Below are 19611 nucleotides of genomic sequence, written 5' to 3' on the forward strand. Positions count from 1 at the left end.
CTGAGAGGTGGCTTACGCCACAGGCAGGAAGAAGGCTGTTTGAAAATGTAGACATTCTTTCTTCATATTACTGAAGGATTTGGAAAAAAAAAAAAGAGTGGAAGGGATGTATATGTGTGTGTGTATGTGTGTGTGTGTGTGTGTGTGTGTGTATAATGATATCATATTTTAAATCATATGACTGCATAATGAAATAAACCCTGAAAGAGCAATTAAGCAGATCTGAAAAGGATAATTACAAAGGTCCAATTGTGCAAGGTGATGACTTCACATAAATATTTGGCTTCACTATAAAAACTACAAAAAAACACAGAGAAAGAATTGCAAGTGACAAGGCCATTATCTGCAAAGGCCTAATTTTCCCTTCTACCAGAGATTATCTGGTGACATTGTGGCTTCCATACCCACTGAGTTCCTCTTCCGAGTCACTAAGAACAGACCAGCAACTACACTGTGATGGTTGTGACTGTCGTGTGCAGGTCAGTGCCCACAGCAAAGCAAACTGCGAGCCGGGGCAATGGCAGAAAAGACACGGGGAGGGGGAGCTCCTCTAGACCCGGGTCTTCCCACTCCTCCTCAGGAGTCCCTTCATTACTACCTGGAAACTCTGGTCCAGATTAGAAAGGTACAGAATAAAAATCACCTGCATCTACCTTTACACTATGGCCTGTTAATTCAAAGACTGCTATTAATGGTCTCCAGCTCAAAATACTTAAATGTGCTTATTCATATTTCAGCGTGACAGTCATCAGTGAGAGGAAACACACTGGAGACAGTGACACAGAGCATTTTGATAAACGCTGCAAAGAGGGGGGACAGCAGGCCCCCCGGGAGTTGTGCGTGGAGGCCTTACCGCCTGTCTCTGTGGTGCTCTTCTTGTTCAGGATTTTCAGGATGTCTTTGGTGATCTTCTTCAACTGGTGCCGGGCCTCCTCGCGCTCCTTGCCCACTCCGTAGAGGAGGATTGTGCGCTGGTTACATTCATGACTCGAGGACTCATCCTGAAAAGCAGGGGATGTGGTTGTTCTGAAACCGTGCACAGGGTAGAGCTGCCCAGCTCAGTCTTGAACCCCAGAGCAGCACCTGCAGCCATCCCTACCCTGTGGGCCACCTCCACCTCCACCAGCCATGGTGTTCCAGTCTGGAACTTGCTAAACCTTAAGAAAAAGGTGCCGACCGACCTGCAGTCTTCATAGGAGCATTTGATGTGGGCAAACAACACAGAGTAAGTTCTGACTACTGAAAAACTTTTCATTATTTAAGGCTAAACATGGTATTAATCTCATATCATGTAACATAACATCCATCCAGTTGAACTTTTTCATAAAAGAAAATGGTATTTCTTACTAAGCTTGGTTTTAGGTATGCAGTGATGGTTTATGTTTCATATTTAGAGAAAAGTCCTTCTAGGATCTTCAATTACTGTAGCAAAATATTTCATTTACTTCTGACATGATGGTATGAGACATTTATATTTTTTTTCAAGTGACAAAACAGTTAGGAGCGGGGGTCTCTATGGTGCGGTGGCTGATCCTAAGCCGCACCTGTTCTGCTGCCCCCTCACTTGCCTAGTGACCATGCCCCACCCCAACAGAGAATCTGGCTCTTGTTCCCCCAAGGGAAATCATCTGGTCTTGGCCTTACAGAAGCATGGATACACACACCACGGGGTGCCCAGCTCAGCCTGGGGAATGTCCACCTGGCTATGGGCATTTTCCTGGCTCCCCAGCCCCGGCCCTGGCCTTCCCTGGCCCTGGCCTTTCACCCCCTCTGCAGCCCCGCCCTTCACATGCCTCCTTTGCCATCGCCTGGCACATCTCTGCCCAGGCCAGGTGCTTTCCCTGCTGCCCAGCATTGTATTCTGAGGAGCTTGGGGGAGGAACACTTCTCCTGGGGACACAAGTGCACTGTGTCACCATTAGTATGGCTTCAGCCAAGAGTGGCAGACTCCAGTGCCTGGGGCCCCAGCTGCAGGCCACTTATAGGGACTTGGCACCAATAGCACTTTGCCTCTGCAGACGAGAACGGAGCCTGTGCGCCCTGCAGCTGTCACATGGCTCTTTGCCTTCTCCATTCTGTCCCTCATTCTGTGTGCAATGCCTGCCTCAGGGCCATGCCTCTTTTCTGTCATACTCTGCTAGAAGCCATTTACTTGTCCACCTTGCTCATCTATCAGGGAACTTGGGCTCAAATCTGAAAATTACAAACCTCAGGCAGGGCCCATCCTGTGCCCTGGCAACTGCTTCCAGCTAAGGCCGCGTCAGAAGACCCCAACATAAATGTCTATGTGTAGGGTAATGGGAAGACTGACCAAAGTCAACTCTACATGGCAGGCACCTCGGTCAAGACAACATGCTAGAGACCCTGCCGCAGAGCCAGAAGTCCAAACAGGGATGGTGGGAAGGGTGATCTAGAACAATCTCTGTGCTCATTATGACAGCACAGGACAGCCGGGCCGCATGCTGCACCAACAGCAGCCCAATCCATGGTGAGCATGCCATGATCACACCACTTGACGGCTCTGTGACCTGGTTAAAGAACCTTGCCTACTCTCAGTTCCTTCCCCTGAGAAACAGGGTACCACTGCCTTGCTTATTGGTGTTCTGCGAGTGCCACGGAGATACAGGGTGTGATGTGAGATGGTGGGAGCCTCCTGTACATGGCTCCCAGAAGATGGTTCCCAGTCTGGGTTCCGCCCTCTCTGCAGCACCCACACCCACCCTGCTGCATGGCTCAACATTCTCCAAAGACCCTGGCATGGCTCCTTCCTTTGCTCTTCCTGCCTAAAACACTACCAACAGCCTCCATCCATTACCCCTGCTGAAAGGCTGTGCACAAGTGCAGTGTCAGGTCCTCCACTCTGTCACCTAGTCACCGAGAGCCTCAGCACAGAAGGACAGGGAGGAGGGAGGAGAGCCAGAGCACTTCTCACAATGCCACTTGTTCATTTCTAGGTGTCTGTTCATTTCTAGGTGTCTCCCCAGTTAGACCACAGCTTTGTAAAAGACATGTCTTGCTTGTTTTACTCATTTTTATGTTCTCCTTAATAAGCACCAAGGTGGCTTTAATACCTGTTGAGTACATCACAGAAAAAACTACATAGGCTAATGAATACATAGCTAAAGGGACTGAGCAAGAATGAAGGTAAGAACAAAAAAACAGCTTTATAGGAAACTTCACTTGACAATTAAGTACAGACAAAATTGTGGGCAAGAAGTGAGAGAAAAATAGAAAGTGTGAGCAAGAATGTTTGCAGGGAGCTGGGCTCGCCTGCACCTGCAGCAGCTCGGGAGGCTGAGGCAGGACAGCGAGGTTGAGGTCAGCTGGGCAACTTATTAAAAGTATGTCTCATTAAAAAAAAAAAAAAAAAAAAAAAAGCTTGGGAGGGTCCTGGGAATGTAATTCAGTGGTAAGGCAGTCCTGGTTCAATCCCCAGGACCAAAAAAAAAAAAAAAAAAAAAAAAAAAAAAAAAAAAAAACAACCCAGCATGGAGAGCAAAGCCAGCTATGGGGACAAAGACCAAGAGGAATCAGAAGGACCTTAGGGAAGGGTCAGATGCCTGGGTCCAAGGAGTGAATGTGCATCTCAGTGGATTTTAAGAGGGAACCACTTGAAAAACTGATCAAGGAAATTGAAAGAGAGAAAAAGGGCCATCCTAAGGGCTGGGAGGATGTTATCTGTGCCAGGAAGTGAGGATGATTGGAAGTGGACCACAGATGTGTCATGTTTGGTTTGACATTGGTGCCAACTCAGTGAGAATCAAGCCCAAGCCAGTGTGACAGGTCCAGCAAGGTGGAGGACATCCACATTCTCTTCAGGAGGGGTACAGAGCCGAGAGGGCAGGACATGCAGAAGCCAACGCAGATGCACACGCAGAATGTGCCACCACGAACACACATGAGGCCTCAGAACCATAGGGTGCACTCACAGGCAGGCTCTCGGGAGCCAGGGAGCAGACACAGGAAACAGGACCATCGACAGTGCCGGACCAAGCTATGGAAAGGAGATTCTGGGGACCATCTGGGGACTTCAAACAGAAGCTGCTCCAGAGCCACAGCAGAAGGAAGCTGGAACAAGGGGTGAAGACAGCAGCGATGAGGGAGGTCGGAGAGGTGACCTGCACTGAGGAGGATGGCGTGGGCAGCAGCGCCAAGACAAAGTCCACTTGGCCACCAGTATAGACGCCGGTCCCTCAGCTATCATTAAAATCTAGAACTGTCCTTAAAGGACATCAAGATAGAAGAGCAGACAACTGATGAGGAGACAGGAGGTGATGGGCTGGGGTCTTCGTGAATGTGGAGAGACAGAGGGACCACATTCAGGGAAAGATTGACTGCCATCAGCGTACCAGCTTTCAGAGAGAGCCCTCTTGCACATTGCCAAGCTGCTGTTTTTGAATAGGTTACAAGATGTGTGTATGTCAAATGTTGCACAAGTAGAAGACATGAGACTCTTCACATGGCAATTTATATCAAATGAGAAGAAAGCCAAGCTACAAAAGGAACCAAACATTCCCCAAGGCACCAGTGGGTTCCAAGCTTGCAGGGTTGCAGGTAACATGTAGGATCTGAGATCACCACCAAGGTTTGCTCTATGGCTTATCTCCAAGGGATACAGTGAGTGGACAGGAAAGAACCACTGGAGAGGTCTCAGAAGTCAGGTCCGCTCAGGCTGGCCTGCCCACTGCAGGTCAAGTCCTGGTGTCTCGGCCCCAGAACAGTCACTCTCTCTCCCCGCAGCTACCACTTGCACCCACAGAGACTAAGGTGAGCAAAGAACTAGGGGGGGTGCACACCCGAAACCTGGGGAGCTGAGTGCCCCACAGGAACAAAATGTGTGACTTCAGCCTAATACCCCTGGAAGGAAGGAGGAGGGCTATGGTTGAGGTCTTCTGGGAGCCACTTGAACCTCTTTAAAATAAGTGATTACAGATGTGACTGAAATGTGTGTGTGTTCACAAGTCTATGGCAGCTGCTTGTTTAATAATCACAGAATTTAGAAATTACTAAAGTACTAAAGAAAAATAAAAACAATCCCATTTTGAATGTGCTTCCTTTTATGCCAACCACTTGTGAAACAGATGAAGTAGATGCAACTGCCCTGATAAAACGCTGCATTTAGCACTTCCCCAAAGTCCTCTCCTTGTTACGTGTCAACATTCAAATGGAAACCTGCGCACACCCTGGGAGAGCTGCACGGCACCCTGCCACCTCATCTCTACAACCTCATCTCTACAAAAAGGAGTAAACACAGCTTTAAGAACAATAGCTTGGGCTGTGGTGTGGCTCAGTGGTATAGCACCCGCCTCACAGGTGTGAGACCCTGGGTTCAATCCTCAGCACCACATAAAAATAAATATATAAATAAACAAATAAGATAGTGTGTCCATCTACAACTAAAAAAAATTTTAAAGAAAGAACAATAGCTTTCTTGTAGTGACACCCTGCTTTAAAACATGTCCTGTGCCAGGTGCTGTGGCACTTGCCTATAATTCCATCGGTTCAGGAGGCTGAGGCAGGAGGATCTCAAGTTCAAAGCCAGCTTCAGCAACAGCAAGGTGCTAAGCAACTCAGTGAGGACCTGTCTCTAAATAAAAATACAAAAAGGGCTGGGGATGTGGCTGGCTCAGAGGTCCAGTGCCTGAGTTCAATCCCCAGTACCAAAAATAAATAAATAAAAATTTAAAAAATTATCTTGTGAAGATGCTCATTAACATCACGAAGACCACAGTTAGGGCCATAGTCTGTTAGAACTAAATGAGCCCAAGAGCTGATGGAATGTCTTATTATAGCTCCACAGTTGGTTCCACAAGGACCAGAGGAAGGGCCCCTGGGTTCACAGCAATCCTAGTTGAACCAAATACTTTTAGATGAGCAGAAAGTGACAACTGTCTTCAATGGATGTGGTAAAATAAATAAACCAATTAAACCACTTGAAAATAAAAGTTGTTCATGGTAAAATAATTAAGCCACTTGAAAATAAAAGTTGTTCATTTTTCTAAACCATATCAATCAGAGAAAACAACCAAATTTAGCCCTGTTCCCAGTAACACATGACAAACCGTGGATGGTGCTGAGGTTTATCATGGGTGCTGACACGGCCACCTGGCTCTGTTGTATGGTATCAGGCTTTTCCAACCTGAGACACTTTCACTTAAAGACTGGACTCACTTTCAGGGTCAGGTAGCTTAAACGGGCATCTGACAGTCTCCATGACAAAATATTGTAAGAGAGACTTCATAGCCGTGTGTGTGTTTGTGTGTGTGTGTGTGTGTGTGTCCATGTATGTGCACAGTGATATTTACAAAAAGGTAAAAAGCAGCAACAAGTCTCACCCTCATTTTCACCCCTATCTTTTCCCCATTGGTTTAAAAGTTAAAAAACTGTCTGCAGTAGGAACACAGGATGCCTTAACTCGAGGTTATCCTTCCCCAAAACTCAAAGCTAGGTAAAAAGAAACTTTAGAATACATTTACATGTGAGATCTCTTCAAGAAGAGCAGGAAGGATGCTTTCTGGAGCAGCCTGGCAATGCGCATAGCTGCTTCCCTAATGTAATTGTAGACTCTGACCATTTATAATGGGAGGAAACTGCTTTGCCTACAAAGGAGCTAATCAAACACAGATTTAAAATAATGACATTATTAACCCGAGGAAGAAACCTGGGTGAGAGGCTGAACGTCCCTAGCCAGCACACACTTGGAGTTAATGTGATTACCTCTTACCAGGTAATAGATCACCCAGCCTTGGGCACAATATGTTTTCAGGGGAGGAAGCAAGCGAGAAAACAAGCCTGCAGGAAGCAGACTTTGAAGGCTCGATTTCAATGTGGAATTATAATTTGCAAGGAAAATAACCCAAAGAATTCCAATTATTATTAATCAGCAACCCTACGGTGGGTTCCAACAAGAAGCTGTAAGATTTCAAATGGCTTTTAGAAAATGACTTCTCAGCCACCCTAGCCCCCACATTTTCCCAGGAAATAAAAGCAGAAGTTCTAAAAGCAGACAGATGGAAGTTCAGTGTCTGTCTAGCTTTGGGGCAACAGTGTTCAAGGTAACCTCTGATTTGTGAAGTTCTTTCTTTGTCTTTCTCTCTCTTTCTCTCTCTCCTTTTCTCTCTAGAACGCCTTAGATTTCACTGATGAAAACTCTGCAAATTCTCCATCACAAAGACGACTGACAACTAAACTAAGACGCTAACAGGAAAATATCAGAAGCCAGTCTGAAAACTGTACGGAGGACCATCACCGGAGACGTTCAAGAGTCCCGCAGTGTCAGCCCCCGTAACCAGGTAATGTTCTTACCGAGAGGTCCTGGACGACATGTATTCACACTGTGGGGTGTGTGTGCATTTTGTCCAAGTTTTTCTTAAAATTGAAAATCTAAAGTAATAATATAGGTATAAATTTGGAGGAAAAATTAAAATACAAGCCATATTAATGATATCAGGGACAATAGTTACGCTCTACACTAAAAAACTTATGCAAAGCATGGAATATACAATATAAACGGCTTTACTTATTTAATCTTGACTACAGAATGATATGCATATATGGAGGGAGCGGAAATTCTTGGTATCAAGAATACTTTTTTAAATAACTTACATTCTATGCCAAAGCAACATTCCCAAAGCAGAATTGCTGACTCTGCCAGGGAGCAAACAAGAACAAGAAAAGAGCAGGAACATGGGGGGACATTCAGTGAACACCTATCCTTGAAATGCTGGGGTGCTGGTGACATTTAGCTCTTCCTTTTATTGAAACATTTAGTAGGTGGGGAAGGTATTAAAAATTAAAGCCATACTGGGACAACAGGATTCTTGTTTTATTTTATACAAGGATGGACAGGGAAAAAAAGAACCTGTTAATATCAGAGGGAATTTAGTGTTACCTTCATGTGTTAAATATCTTACATGAACGATTTGTTTTTAATTTAGATATTTGTGTTCTCAACATAATCATGTCTGAATACCAGGAACAATATTTTATTAAATTCAGTTCTATTTGTCCGTGATGAAACAGATTGCAAACTTCATCAAGTTTCGCAACTGAGATGCGAGACAGCACATTCAAGTCAGTGTCAGCCTTCTCTATGGCAGCCTGTTGTGGTGACAGCACAAGACCAGACAACCTGGTTTCTTTTCATCTTAGCTGCCATCATACACCCCATCAACCTAGGCAACCAGCCCTGGATGTTCTGAACAAGCCGACTGATGACCACTATACAGAGAGACACTTCCTTTTTTATTTTCTATTTTGAAATTTAAACTGAATGATATTCAGGAAATGTACGTAAGACTTTAAATATACTCAAGTTGGAAATGAGATACAGGTGGATGGAAAACATCTGCAACGAAATGATGTGTCTCTGTGAGGCCAAGGTTTTAAGGGGTGGCTGAGCCATGCAGGGGCAGGAATGTCCTCTAGCATACAGGAAAATGCTGTCGCTTCTTCTGTTCTGGCCTCAGATTCAGTATCTTCCTTATCTAACAGGTTTCCCAGAGTGCTCCAATCCCGTGTCTTGCTGCTCTCTAAGGTCCTACGGGCAATTGCCACTCACCTCTCCTTCAAGCCCTTAGAGTGCAGGGGCCAGGAAGGAGGCTGGTGGGGAGGCGGGGGACCACAAGCAGAAACCCACAGGCAAAGGCAGAGCGTGAGGCCTCAGCTGCCTGCTCCACACAAATGCAGGTGGCCACTGAGAAGGCCCAGGGCCTTCTCCCGCTGCAGGCCAGAAGTACAGAGCGCCTGAAGAGCAGGGTAAGTGCTGCAGGTCACCTGGCCCAGCTGGGGACTCAGTGCTCGCTAAGGAGAAATATTCCAAGACTCTGCTTCCTGTGGTCCTACTGAGAGTCCCAATGAGCACCAGAAAAAAAAAACTCATGTTTGGGGGAAGGGTGGGGGGGTAATAGCAAAATCAGCTCCCTGGTACTAAAACAAGCCTCCCCTGTCCCCTCTCCAGGTGGCAGAGGAAATGCTACTCAGCGACAACCTCACCTTGGCCCCAAGCAACAGCAGCGTGTGTGCCCGGAACTACAAGATCACCCAGGTGCTCTTCCCACTGCTCTACACCGTCCTCTTCTTTGTGGGACTTGTCACCAACAGCCTGGCGATGAGGATTTTCTTTCAAATTCGCAGTAAATCCAACTTCATTATTTTCCTTAAGAATACGGTCATTTCGGATCTCCTCATGATTCTGACTTTTCCATTCAAAATCCTCAGTGATGCCAAGCTGGGCCCCGGGCCCCTGAGGACCTTTGTCTGCCAGGTCACCTCCGTCGTGTTCTACTTCACGATGTACATCAGCATCTCTTTCCTAGGCCTGATAACCATCGACCGCTACCAGAAGACCACCCGGCCGTTCAAGACATCCAGCCCCCAGAGTCTCCTGGGCGCCAAGGTGCTCTCCGTGGTCATCTGGGCCTTCATGTTCTTGCTGTCCTTGCCCAACATGATCCTCACCAACAGGCGGCCGAGGGACAAGAGCATAAAGAAGTGCTCTTTCCTCAAGTCGGAGTTCGGGCTGGTCTGGCACGAGATCACCAACTACATCTGCCAGGTCATCTTCTGGATCAATTTCCTCATTGTCATCGTGTGCTACACACTCATTACTAAAGAGCTCTACAGGTCCTACATGAGGACGCGGGGGTCCAGCAAGGCGCCCAGGAAGAAGGTGAATGTCAGGGTGTTCATCGTCATCGCGGTGTTCTTCCTGTGCTTCGTGCCTTTCCACTTCGCCCGCATCCCCTACACCCTGAGCCAGACCCGGGAGGTCTTCGACTGCGCGGCACAGAACACGCTGTTCTACCTGAAGGAGAGCACCTTGTGGCTCACCTCCCTGAATGCCTGCCTGGACCCCTTCATCTATTTCTTTCTTTGCAAGTCCTTTAGGAATTCCTTGATAAGTATGCTCAAGTGCCCCAGTTCTGCAATGGCCCCATCCCGGGGGGACAAGAAGAAAGCAGAGGGTGCTGATGACCCAAGCGAAGAGACTCCAATGTAAGCAAGTTCCCCGGGGGACAGTCTCAGTGTGCTGGGGTCCAGAACTCCTCCAAGGAAAGCACCCAGCCAGCCAGGACCCTGACCAAGTAGTGGCAGAGTCAGTAGTGATGACTCCTGGAAAGAGCAACAGAGACTAAGGGAGCCAGCTTCGAACGCTCCCAGCAAGCAAGGCTACCTAACCCCACGTAGCTCCCTGCAGGACAAGCAGCGTGTTATTGCCATGCTGCATGCAAAGCAGAAGCCAGATCTGCAGAGCTCCTGCAAAGTGGGTCACTGGCTGACACCTACAGCTAGCTTCCGTATGTCAGTGCTCACAACTGTGTGTTTTATAACCCCCTGGAAAAGAATGACCACTCTGATATAATCCCCTGACCAAAATGACTCCTATTAAGGTAGAAGTACATCCAAGACCCCCAAACCAAACCCAGACCTACTGTGAAACCTAGAAAAACTTCAGTGGGTACACAAAGCATAATAACCACTGGCTCTTAACATGAACAAAATCCACAGACTAAACTAATTGAAATGGTATTTAATGGAACTGAATTGTTTGAAATGTTCATTAAGTCAACAGACTTAAGGCATGCCTTTCCAATAAAGAAGAGGCACAGCTAAGAAAATTACAGAAAGGACAGTCACTTTTATGATATAATAATACTAAAAAAAGTTATTTGTATTTCCTTAACATTAGAGAAGAGAGTTTTACTAATATATTGACAACTTCGATGAATACAATACCATCATTGACACTTAATCTTTATTAACTGGCTTCTAGAAATACTTGCTATTTGAGTTAATAAAACATTTTCCTTTAGTAAGAAAAATGAACAAAATATGATTACAAAGTCGTACGGTGTAACTACTACATGAAAGTGAGTGAACTGTTTGGAATCATACATTTGTATTTGTGTGTATAATATAAAACTTTATATTAACCTTATCACTTTGTTGGAATTTCCTTTTTCAAAGTTACTAGATACCATGGCTCCTCCCACCCCCAACACAATAACATCAGACACCTCATGCATTTAAGGAAGAACTGCTGCAAACCTGTTTTATCATGTCTCGGTGTGCAAAGTGTCTCTGAAGACAACTGTCACCTCAATAAGTTCACAGGCCATACCTGGAAAGTCTGATTTCACATAAGTCATGCGGGATCCGGTTGGTTGTTTTGTGGTGGTAATGGGGACTCAACCTAGCAGCACTTGACCACTGAGCTCCATCCCCAGTTCTTTACACTTTAATATGTGTCAGGGTCTTGCTGAGTGGCTGAGGGCCATGCAAACTTGCTGAGGCTGGCCTCAAACTTTCAATCCTCCTGCCTCAGTCTCCTGAGTTGCGGAATAACAGATGTGTTCCACTATGCCTGGCCATACTAGATTTTTGTAAATATATTTTTACTTCTAATTGACACAGTAATGGTACATATTCATGGGGAAAGTTGTGACATTTTACTGACTGTATACAATGATTACTGATTAGATAAAAGTCAAAGTACATAGCACAAAGCAGTTCACATCACTTATCTCAACTACTTATCATCACCAGAGGTGATTTTCAAACAGAAGATGGCCTCGTACCAATATGGAAATTCCAACGTCAGGGGAAAGTAGAACAGTGGAAGTCTGCTGAACTTCCAAGTCATCCAAACCCACCAGACTGCTGCAGGGCTAGATTTCAGTACAGAGATGAGCCCATTCAGCTCCCTAAGTGGTGTCCACTCTGGAACACCCACACTATCCTTCTGTGGCACTGCTCTCAGTGAGCACTGGATGTCAGCAGAGAGGCACAGAGACGTGGGCCAAAATCACACATGTGCCATCTACTGCTGGGCGCTGAGCAGTGGTCAGTCCTGCCGCGCAAGTTCACTGTTATATCAGATGTCCAGTAGCCATGCTCTGTGAGAGGAGTGCATACAATACCAGGATATATGACACCCAGGTGCTGGAGACTAACTATGATCAGCAAACCTTATTTTGCCTATGAGTAGAAGGACACCCACCCCTGCTCATCCACATCAGGGACAGAGAGTGGGTTAAAACTGAGTCCTCATGGTACCATGGAGCATGCTGGGAAAGGACAGGGTGGATAGGTGGCCTGGACAATCCTCCTGCTGCACACTTCTAACTGAGATGATGCTGTTCTACAGGAGTCAAAAAACTAGAACTGCTATCAAGACAGTGACATTTCAGTACAGAAGAGCTGTGAAGTATTTGGAAACCTTCATTTTACAGCTATGTACAGATCCCATGAGAACCCTCATCAGACTCAGCATCACACTGTTGGTGATTCTCTCCTCAAAGACAGTAGACACCCTTTGCTCCTGTATCAGAATGCACCACTCAAGAGGGTCTGTGAGATGGGCAGGCAGTGCCTGCTGCACAAAGAAAATGTCGCTGTCTCTAGGGTTAGAAATCCTGATGAATGCAAGGAACTCCATGTTTCATAATAACTTCTATTAAAAAAAAAAAAAAACCAAAGCCAACATTGTGGGCACAGGTACAGCAGTGAGAGATGCAGCAGAGGAGACAGTGGGAGTCCTGCACATAGCCCCGAGGGTCCCCAGCCGAGGATGCAGTGCCGCGTGGTTTCTCTCAGTGGCTTCCCTATAGGAGACACCTGCAGCAGGTGGCAGTAAACCACAGCCTGAGCCCAGCCAGCCCATCGCGAGTTCCTCTCACAGCCCAGGACCTCAGAGTGCTGGGTACATTGTCAAAGCCAGTGGGGAAAGAGCTCAGAGAAGAGTCAAACTCCAAGTCATTTCAATACCAAGTTCAATCTGGAATGTTCCTAATTCTGGTTCACTGCAGCACTTCTATGCCACGAAGGCTTCATCTGCAGCTGCTCCATGATGGCAACAATTGTGCTGCATTGGAGACAGAGGCTCATGGCACCCAAACTGAAAAATCTCTTTTTAAAAAGGAGATTGTGCCGGCTGCCATGATATATGCCTATAATCCCAGTGGCTCTGGAGGCTGACACAGGAGGATCACAAGTTCCAGGCCAGCCTCCACAATTTACCAAGGCCCTAAGCAACTTAGTGAGAATCTGCCAAAATAAACAGGGTTGGGGATACGGCTCAATGGCTAAGCACGACTGGGTTCAATCCCCAGTACCAAAAGAGACGGGGCCAGAGAGGGGGAGAGAGAGAGACTGCAGATCCCCTGCCCAGGAACAAAAAATCTGCAGCATCAGAACACTCTCTTGACATACACAACTGCTCCTGTGGTTTGACACTGCAAAGAGCTGGCACACTCAGAGGACAATGCTCAGGGAGGGCAGGACACCGCCAGCTGGGACTTCGAATGTGGAAGCCCCTTGATTCATCACTAATTAAGAGGTCCTGAGAAAGAGTCAGGAACAGGGCATGAGAAGGACTTTCCAGGAGAAATAGAAAGGGACAATAAAAACAGGAAAGGATACATATCCACCCCACAAATTACAATATAAATTTATATTTATGGCATAGGTTTTTTTCACCCATAAGTTTCTAACTGATTTAAAAATATTTTTAATGGCAGTGTTGAAGAATCCCACCCTTGATGGGACAACCATTGGAAGAGAACATTCAATATTCTAAAACAAGACGTTTGATTCAGCAATCCTACTTCTAGACATTTCTTGCAAATATGTTAGAACAAATACACAAGAATATATAATATATAAAGATGGTTTTGGTGGTACTGGTGATAGAACCCAGGACCTCCACACATTCGAGGCAAGTGCTCTACCACACAGCAACATCCCCAGACCTTAGATTGACACAGGGTTTCACTAAGTTGCCCACACTGGCCTTGAACTTGCCATCCTCCTGCCTCGGCCTCCCAAGCAGCTGGCACTGGTGTGTGCCACTGTGCCTGGCTTACAGCATATTTTAAATAACAAAAACTGGAAACAAACTAAGTTCCAACCAGTGGCAGCTTAACTAAGCTATGGTAGATTTATACATTCATTATTAAATTATAAATGTGTACATTCTGTAAAAAAACAGATCAGTCTAAATGCACTAATCAGTCTAAATATGAAACAAAACCCTCTGTGTAAATAACTGTGTATATGTATGTAAATATACATGTATGTATGTAAATATACATACATGTTTGTATATATATTTATGTACACATATACATTGGTGTATATGATATATATATATATGTATATATGTGTGTGTATATTTTATATCTATATATATAAATGTATGTAAGGGGGATTAAATTTCACCCTCTGCTACATATCCATGTGCATTTGAATTTTCAAACACATGCTTTCCTTTGGTTGTAGTTTGTGTCTGATGTCTCCCATGGCTTCTTCCCAGCTGTGGGACTACTGGGAGACAGTGGTAACTCTCAGGGGAGGGGGCTTGGTGGAAGAGGTGGGGGATGCATGCCTGTGGAGGGCATGTGTCCCTAGGCCCTTCCACCCCCTGGTCCCCCCTCCCAGCCACCAGGAGACAGAAGCTTGCTCCACCACATACTCCCCACCATGTTCTGCCTTGTCAAGAACCTACAGCGAAGAGCCCAACACAGTCTGAACCAGAACAAATCTTTTCCTTCAACTTGATTTTCTCAAGAATTTTGTCACAACAATTCTTTTACAACAAAGAATTTCAAAATAAATACTGAACATTTCAAATAATTTTGCAATTTTTTTTTTGCCTGTTTCTGATTCCATGCAGTGATTTTTGGTATTAACTTATAGAGATAGGTCGTCATATTGACTGTTACAGTGTGAAACTTATTTTCGCTTGCTGTCACTTTTGTTAGTCTCCTATGGAATTTTTACGACGATTCCACGTGATCTGAGGAAGCACCTGGTACAGTGGTGCACTTTGATGGGAATTAAACGTCTCTTTTAGGAATAAAGATCTCACTTCAACTTTCATCCAGAATGAAAGCGAAGACTTCCCGTAGTGGCAGATGCCATTTATGTGGCACCAGCTAGCCACATCCACAGGAACCCTTCCACCGCCCCGTGGATCCAACTGCAGGTGCCGCAGGAAGACGGGGAATGGAGACAGCAGTTGATTCCGTTGGGCAGGCTGGTTTCCTTGGCCTCTCCCAGTACCCTCTCTGACACCCCCACCCCCACCCCCATCGTCACAGGGCTTTGAGCCAAGCAGGTGCCCAGGGCTCACTGGGGCCAGATCCGCTGGCAGGGGGATGTAGCAGCATGGCACTGGGAAAACCACTTACCTTCTGGTCTCCAATTTTTCACCTCCAAGGGGGACCCAGTCTCTGGGGACTATTCAGAGGACTGAATGAGATAATGTCATCAACGCCACAGCCCAGCCTCTGTGCTGTTATGGACATTGACTACACTCCCCTAGAGCCTGTTGGCAGGCTCCTAGTTTCTGGGTGCTCTCACTGTATCTTCTTTGACTCCTCCCATCTTTTGTGAGTACCCCCATAGGTGTACAGTTATTCCAACTTGATTTAATTTAAAAAAAAAATTACAGGACTCCTACCATATGATAGGCATTTTTCTAAGCCCTTGATAAATGTTCTCTGAATCCATAAAGCAGACATTGTTTTTTATGTCCACTCTAAAGAGAAGGCAACTGGTTCACAGGGAGAGTAAAAAGCTGCCCAAGGTCACAAGAGTTCTAAGACCTGTAGAGCAGTTGAGCCCAGACCCTGTGGCCCAAGGAGTGGCCCTAGCTGCTGTACCTAGCACTTCCCATATCCCTCAAGAGCAAAGCCCTCCTCAAGCAGGGAGCCCAGGAGGACCCCAACTCTCTCACCAAAGTGCACACTTTGAAACTCTCACATTTAAAGGAATGTGCTTCCATGGCTGCCAAGAGGACACCGTTAGTCATCCATTCCTCTTTTGCAAGGTTCTCACACTTTGACATTTTGAAACCTGGCCAAAATGTGATTTCCAGTTTTCGCATGATGAAATCATCTGGTACAGAATTTCCCTTGTTTAAAGTGAAACTACTTCAAACTTTCATCAACATAATGGATTTGGGGCTGTAGGGAAATTTGCAATTAATTGTGTAGATTAAAGTCTTGTACATAAAAATTAAAACTTTTTGTCCCATGCTGAAGCAAAGAAAAAGACACATGTTTAGCTGGGTGCAGGGGCGCTTGCCTGTGATCCCAACAGCTCAGGAGGCTGAAGCAGGAGGATCATGAGTTCAAAGCCAGCCTCAGCAACGTAGCTAGGCTCCAACCAACTCATCAAGACCCTGTCTGAACATAAAAAATAAAAAGGGCTGGGGATGTGGCTCTGTGGTCAAGCACCCCTGGGTTCAATCCCAGACATATTTACTATGTTCCACCATATCCGTGAAATCTTGAGTCTCCATTGCAAGAGATCAATAAGTTCAAGTCACACAGAGAACTATGTCATCCACTAGGTAGGGCCAACCAGAGCCAATAGACACGGTACTGCACATAGCTATAAATGTTCAAGGGATATGAAACTCTTATTCTCAGAATCCCAAGACAAGTCATCCAAAATTTTCTGATCAGACCAATGGTATAGTCTAGTCTAGGCAAAAAAACCTGTGGCAAGAAATATGAAATGAAACTCTGTGAAGAACCCCACATCCCCAGAAGCCCCGACTTCCGCTTTGCTCTCACAGGTCTGGCAAGCACACTGCCCTGGACAACTGCCCTCTCCTCTCCACGCTTCAACAGAGGCCAGGGAACAACTTACAGATGGGGCCCAAGGCTGGTTCATAAGGCCCCCACGCCTCCCGCCATCGTTCATAGGAAGAGATCTCCTGTGTGGCCGTGAGGGGAGTGCGCGTCCACTCCAGCCTGCCAGGCCCGACTGCGGCGGGGAGACTGTCTCGGGGGCTCTCCAGGTGCCTGCCTGGCACTAGGCCCTCAGTTCACCCTCTCAGCAACACTCTGGGTACAGACCATTTTCAAACTCCTTGCACACATGGAGAGCTGTCAAATCACGTGTCTGTGATTTAAAACCGCACAACTGGTAGGTAGCGGACTCTCATCCCCAAAAGTCTGCACTAAGAGTCCCCACCTCTTAGGAACTCTGTTCTTTCTCAGGGACCCTGGGACCAACAAACATATGGAGGTAAATGCCTGCAGACACACACAGGCCGTCCTCCTGAACACATCTCTGGAAACCCTGTCCAGAGGATGTAGAAGATGGTTCTGCCAGATTTTAGGGTCACGACTCGTCTCCTACTGGGGGGTACCTCAGGATACCTTCCTGGTCTTTCTACCTCCTTATCACAATGAGGCGAAGTTCATGGGGCACATCCATAGACAACAGGCCTGAGCAGAGTGATGGGCAGAAAACACTCAGGGAACCGCAACTGAAGCTACCTCGGCAAGTCCCAGTGGTGAGCGCCCAAGACCTCTCAAGTGACAGGGAGTATCAGCAAAGCCCAGGGCAAACACGAGAGGTTACACCAGACCTCATGACAGAAGTGAGCGTCAAGTGGAAATGGGGAAGGAAGCCGGCGTAAGAAAGCAGAAGGCTGCTTCCCAGCATTGGTGGCTGAGCTGATGCCCGCCGCAGTCGGAGGACACGGAGCTGAGCACCCACCCATAGCAAGGTGAGTTTCATTGCTTCTTATGACTGTGCCTGCTACGGAAGGCAGGGTGTGCAGAGGGAGGGCCGCTACTCGGTGAGCCCAGGAAGGCTTGGCTAACCCAGGTGTCCAAGTTTCACTGCCATGTTCAAAGTGGCACTTATGAATCAGGTAGAACCTGTCACTTGGATTCACAAGGAGGAGGGGAAGTAACGGTACTGTTAAAGTACAAACCCTATATTATGTGCCTTAAAAATTCAAGCCAGAAACAACTAGCACCCTCTCCACAGATGTGTGCAAGGTGGGGAAGGAACACAGGGCACTAACAGGTTCCCCAGCTGAAGTCTGGGGTTGGTTTTTTTTTGTTTTTGTTTTTTGTTTTGGTACCAGGGATTGAACTCAGGACACTCGACCACTGAGCCACCTCCGCAGCCCTATTTTATAGTTTATATTTATTTTATAGTTTATTTTCTAGTGAGACAGGATCTCACTGAGTTGCTTAGGGCCTCGTTAAGTTGCTAAGGCTGGCTTTGAACTCATGATCCTCCTACCTCAGCCTCCTGAGCTGCTGGGATTACAGGCATGAGCCAGCACTCAGCTGAAGTCTGTTTTTTAACAGTGTCCTGAATGGCCTTTGTTTGCTTTGTCTGTGTGCAGCCCATGCTGGAGCTGGCCAACGCCACGGGGATGCAGGGCTTCAATGGCTCTGAGCGATGCCCCCGGGACACTCGGATCACCCAGCTGGTGTTCCCCATCCTCTACACGGGGGTCTTCCTGGCGGGAGCCCTGCTCAACACACTGGCCCTGTGGGCGTTCCTGCGCATCCCCAGCTCCTCCACCTTCGTCATCTACCTCAAGAACACTTTGGTGGCTGACCTGATAATGACACTCACACTTCCTTTCAAAATCCTCTCTGACGCGCACCTCGGGCCCTGGCAGCTCAGAGCATTCGTGTGCCGCTTCTCCTCCGTGGTCTTCTACGAGGCCATGTACGTGGGCATCACGCTGCTGGGCCTCATAGCCTTTGACAGGTTCCTCAAGATTGTCAGACCTTTCGAGAAATCGTTCGTGAAAAAACCTGCTTTTGCAAAAACGGTCACAGTCTTCGTCTGGCTCCTTCTCTTCTCCATGTCCCTGCCGAATATGATCCTGAATGACAAGGAAGCAACTCCAGTGTCTGTGAAAAAGTGTGCGTCCCTGAAGGGCCCTCTGGGGCTGTGGTGGCATCGGCTGGTGAACTACATATCCCAGGGCATTTTCTGGACTGTGTTTGTCCTAATGCTTCTGTTTTATATAGTGATTGCCAAAAAAGTCTATGATTCTTATAAAAAGGTCAAAAGTAAGGATGGCCAAAGCAAGAAGAGGCTGGGGGGGAAGGTGTTCGTGGTCTTGGCTGTCTTCTTCCTGTGCTTTGCCCCGTTTCACTTCACCCGCGTCCCCTACACTCACAGCCAAACCAGTAGCAAGAAGGACTGTGCGCTGGAGAACCGGCTGTTCATTGCCAAAGAAACGACTCTCTTTTTGGCAGCAACTAACATTTGCATGGATCCCTTAATATACATATTCTTATGTAAAAGATTCACAGAAAGGCTGCCTTGCATGAGGTGCAGGAGGGCCTCACACCAGGAGCAACAGAGCAGCCAGACAGACCACATAACTCTGGGCTGACCGCTGCCACTGGGCTCACAGCCACATGGCCACAAGGCTTCAGAAACCATCTGTGTGGAGACCAAATTTAAGCAATAAAGAAAAAGAGATGGGTACAAATGCTTCCTTGCATGATCACCCCAGGTGTACAAAAACGATCTTGTGAAGTTTAACTCCACGTGAACCTATTCATAAAGCCACAACAAGAGGATGCAAGGGAAAGCAAAGGGCCACTAGAGGCCACCTTCCCAAGGACATCCCCTGAGTACTTGGGATAAGATGAGGGAAATGCAGACTCCTAAAAGCCTCCCCTCCAGCACCACCTCACATTCACTCACACACATGATCCAAACAGCCGAGTGGCTTCAATTACCGCTGAGGGAAGCAGCAAACTAACTTGTAAAGGCCACAGGTGGGAGCTGAGCCAGAAGTGAAAGGGATGCTGGACACAAGGGGTCTGA

General features: G+C 46.8%; 3 protein-coding genes across 4 annotated transcripts in view; 2 read left to right on the top strand and 1 right to left on the bottom strand.

The window, feature by feature from the left end:
* The window catches only part of Med12l (mediator complex subunit 12L), a 271847-nt gene that overhangs the window by 65968 nt on the left and 186268 nt on the right, over positions 1-19611 (bottom strand). For both annotated transcript variants that reach the window (XM_026408177.2, XM_026408176.2), the window contains one exon: positions 854-1001. In XM_026408177.2, the coding sequence (XP_026263962.2) occupies positions 854-1001 (148 nt within the window). The remainder of the gene's footprint in view (positions 1-853; positions 1002-19611) is intronic.
* Positions 929-10853, top strand: P2ry12 (purinergic receptor P2Y12). Its single transcript, XM_026408180.2, has 3 exons — positions 929-1225; positions 7124-7292; positions 8960-10853. The coding sequence occupies exon 3, from the start codon at positions 8972-8974 to the stop codon at positions 9998-10000; it is 1029 nt and encodes a 342-aa protein (XP_026263965.2). The 5' UTR covers positions 929-1225; positions 7124-7292; positions 8960-8971; the 3' UTR covers positions 10001-10853.
* P2ry13 (purinergic receptor P2Y13) lies at positions 18131-19171 on the top strand. The gene has a single exon (XM_026408161.1). The coding sequence runs from the start codon at positions 18131-18133 to the stop codon at positions 19169-19171; it is 1041 nt and encodes a 346-aa protein (XP_026263946.1).

The sequence above is a fragment of the Urocitellus parryii genome, chromosome 2 (genome assembly GCF_045843805.1).
Source record: "Urocitellus parryii isolate mUroPar1 chromosome 2, mUroPar1.hap1, whole genome shotgun sequence".
NCBI lineage: Eukaryota > Metazoa > Chordata > Mammalia > Rodentia > Sciuridae > Urocitellus > Urocitellus parryii.

Coding starts and splice junctions, on each gene's coding strand:
- P2ry12 (XM_026408180.2), top strand. CDS start 8,972: ATGCTACTCAGCGACAACCTCACCTTGGCCCCAAGCAACAGCAGCGTG.
- P2ry13 (XM_026408161.1), top strand. CDS start 18,131: ATGGCCTTTGTTTGCTTTGTCTGTGTGCAGCCCATGCTGGAGCTGGCC.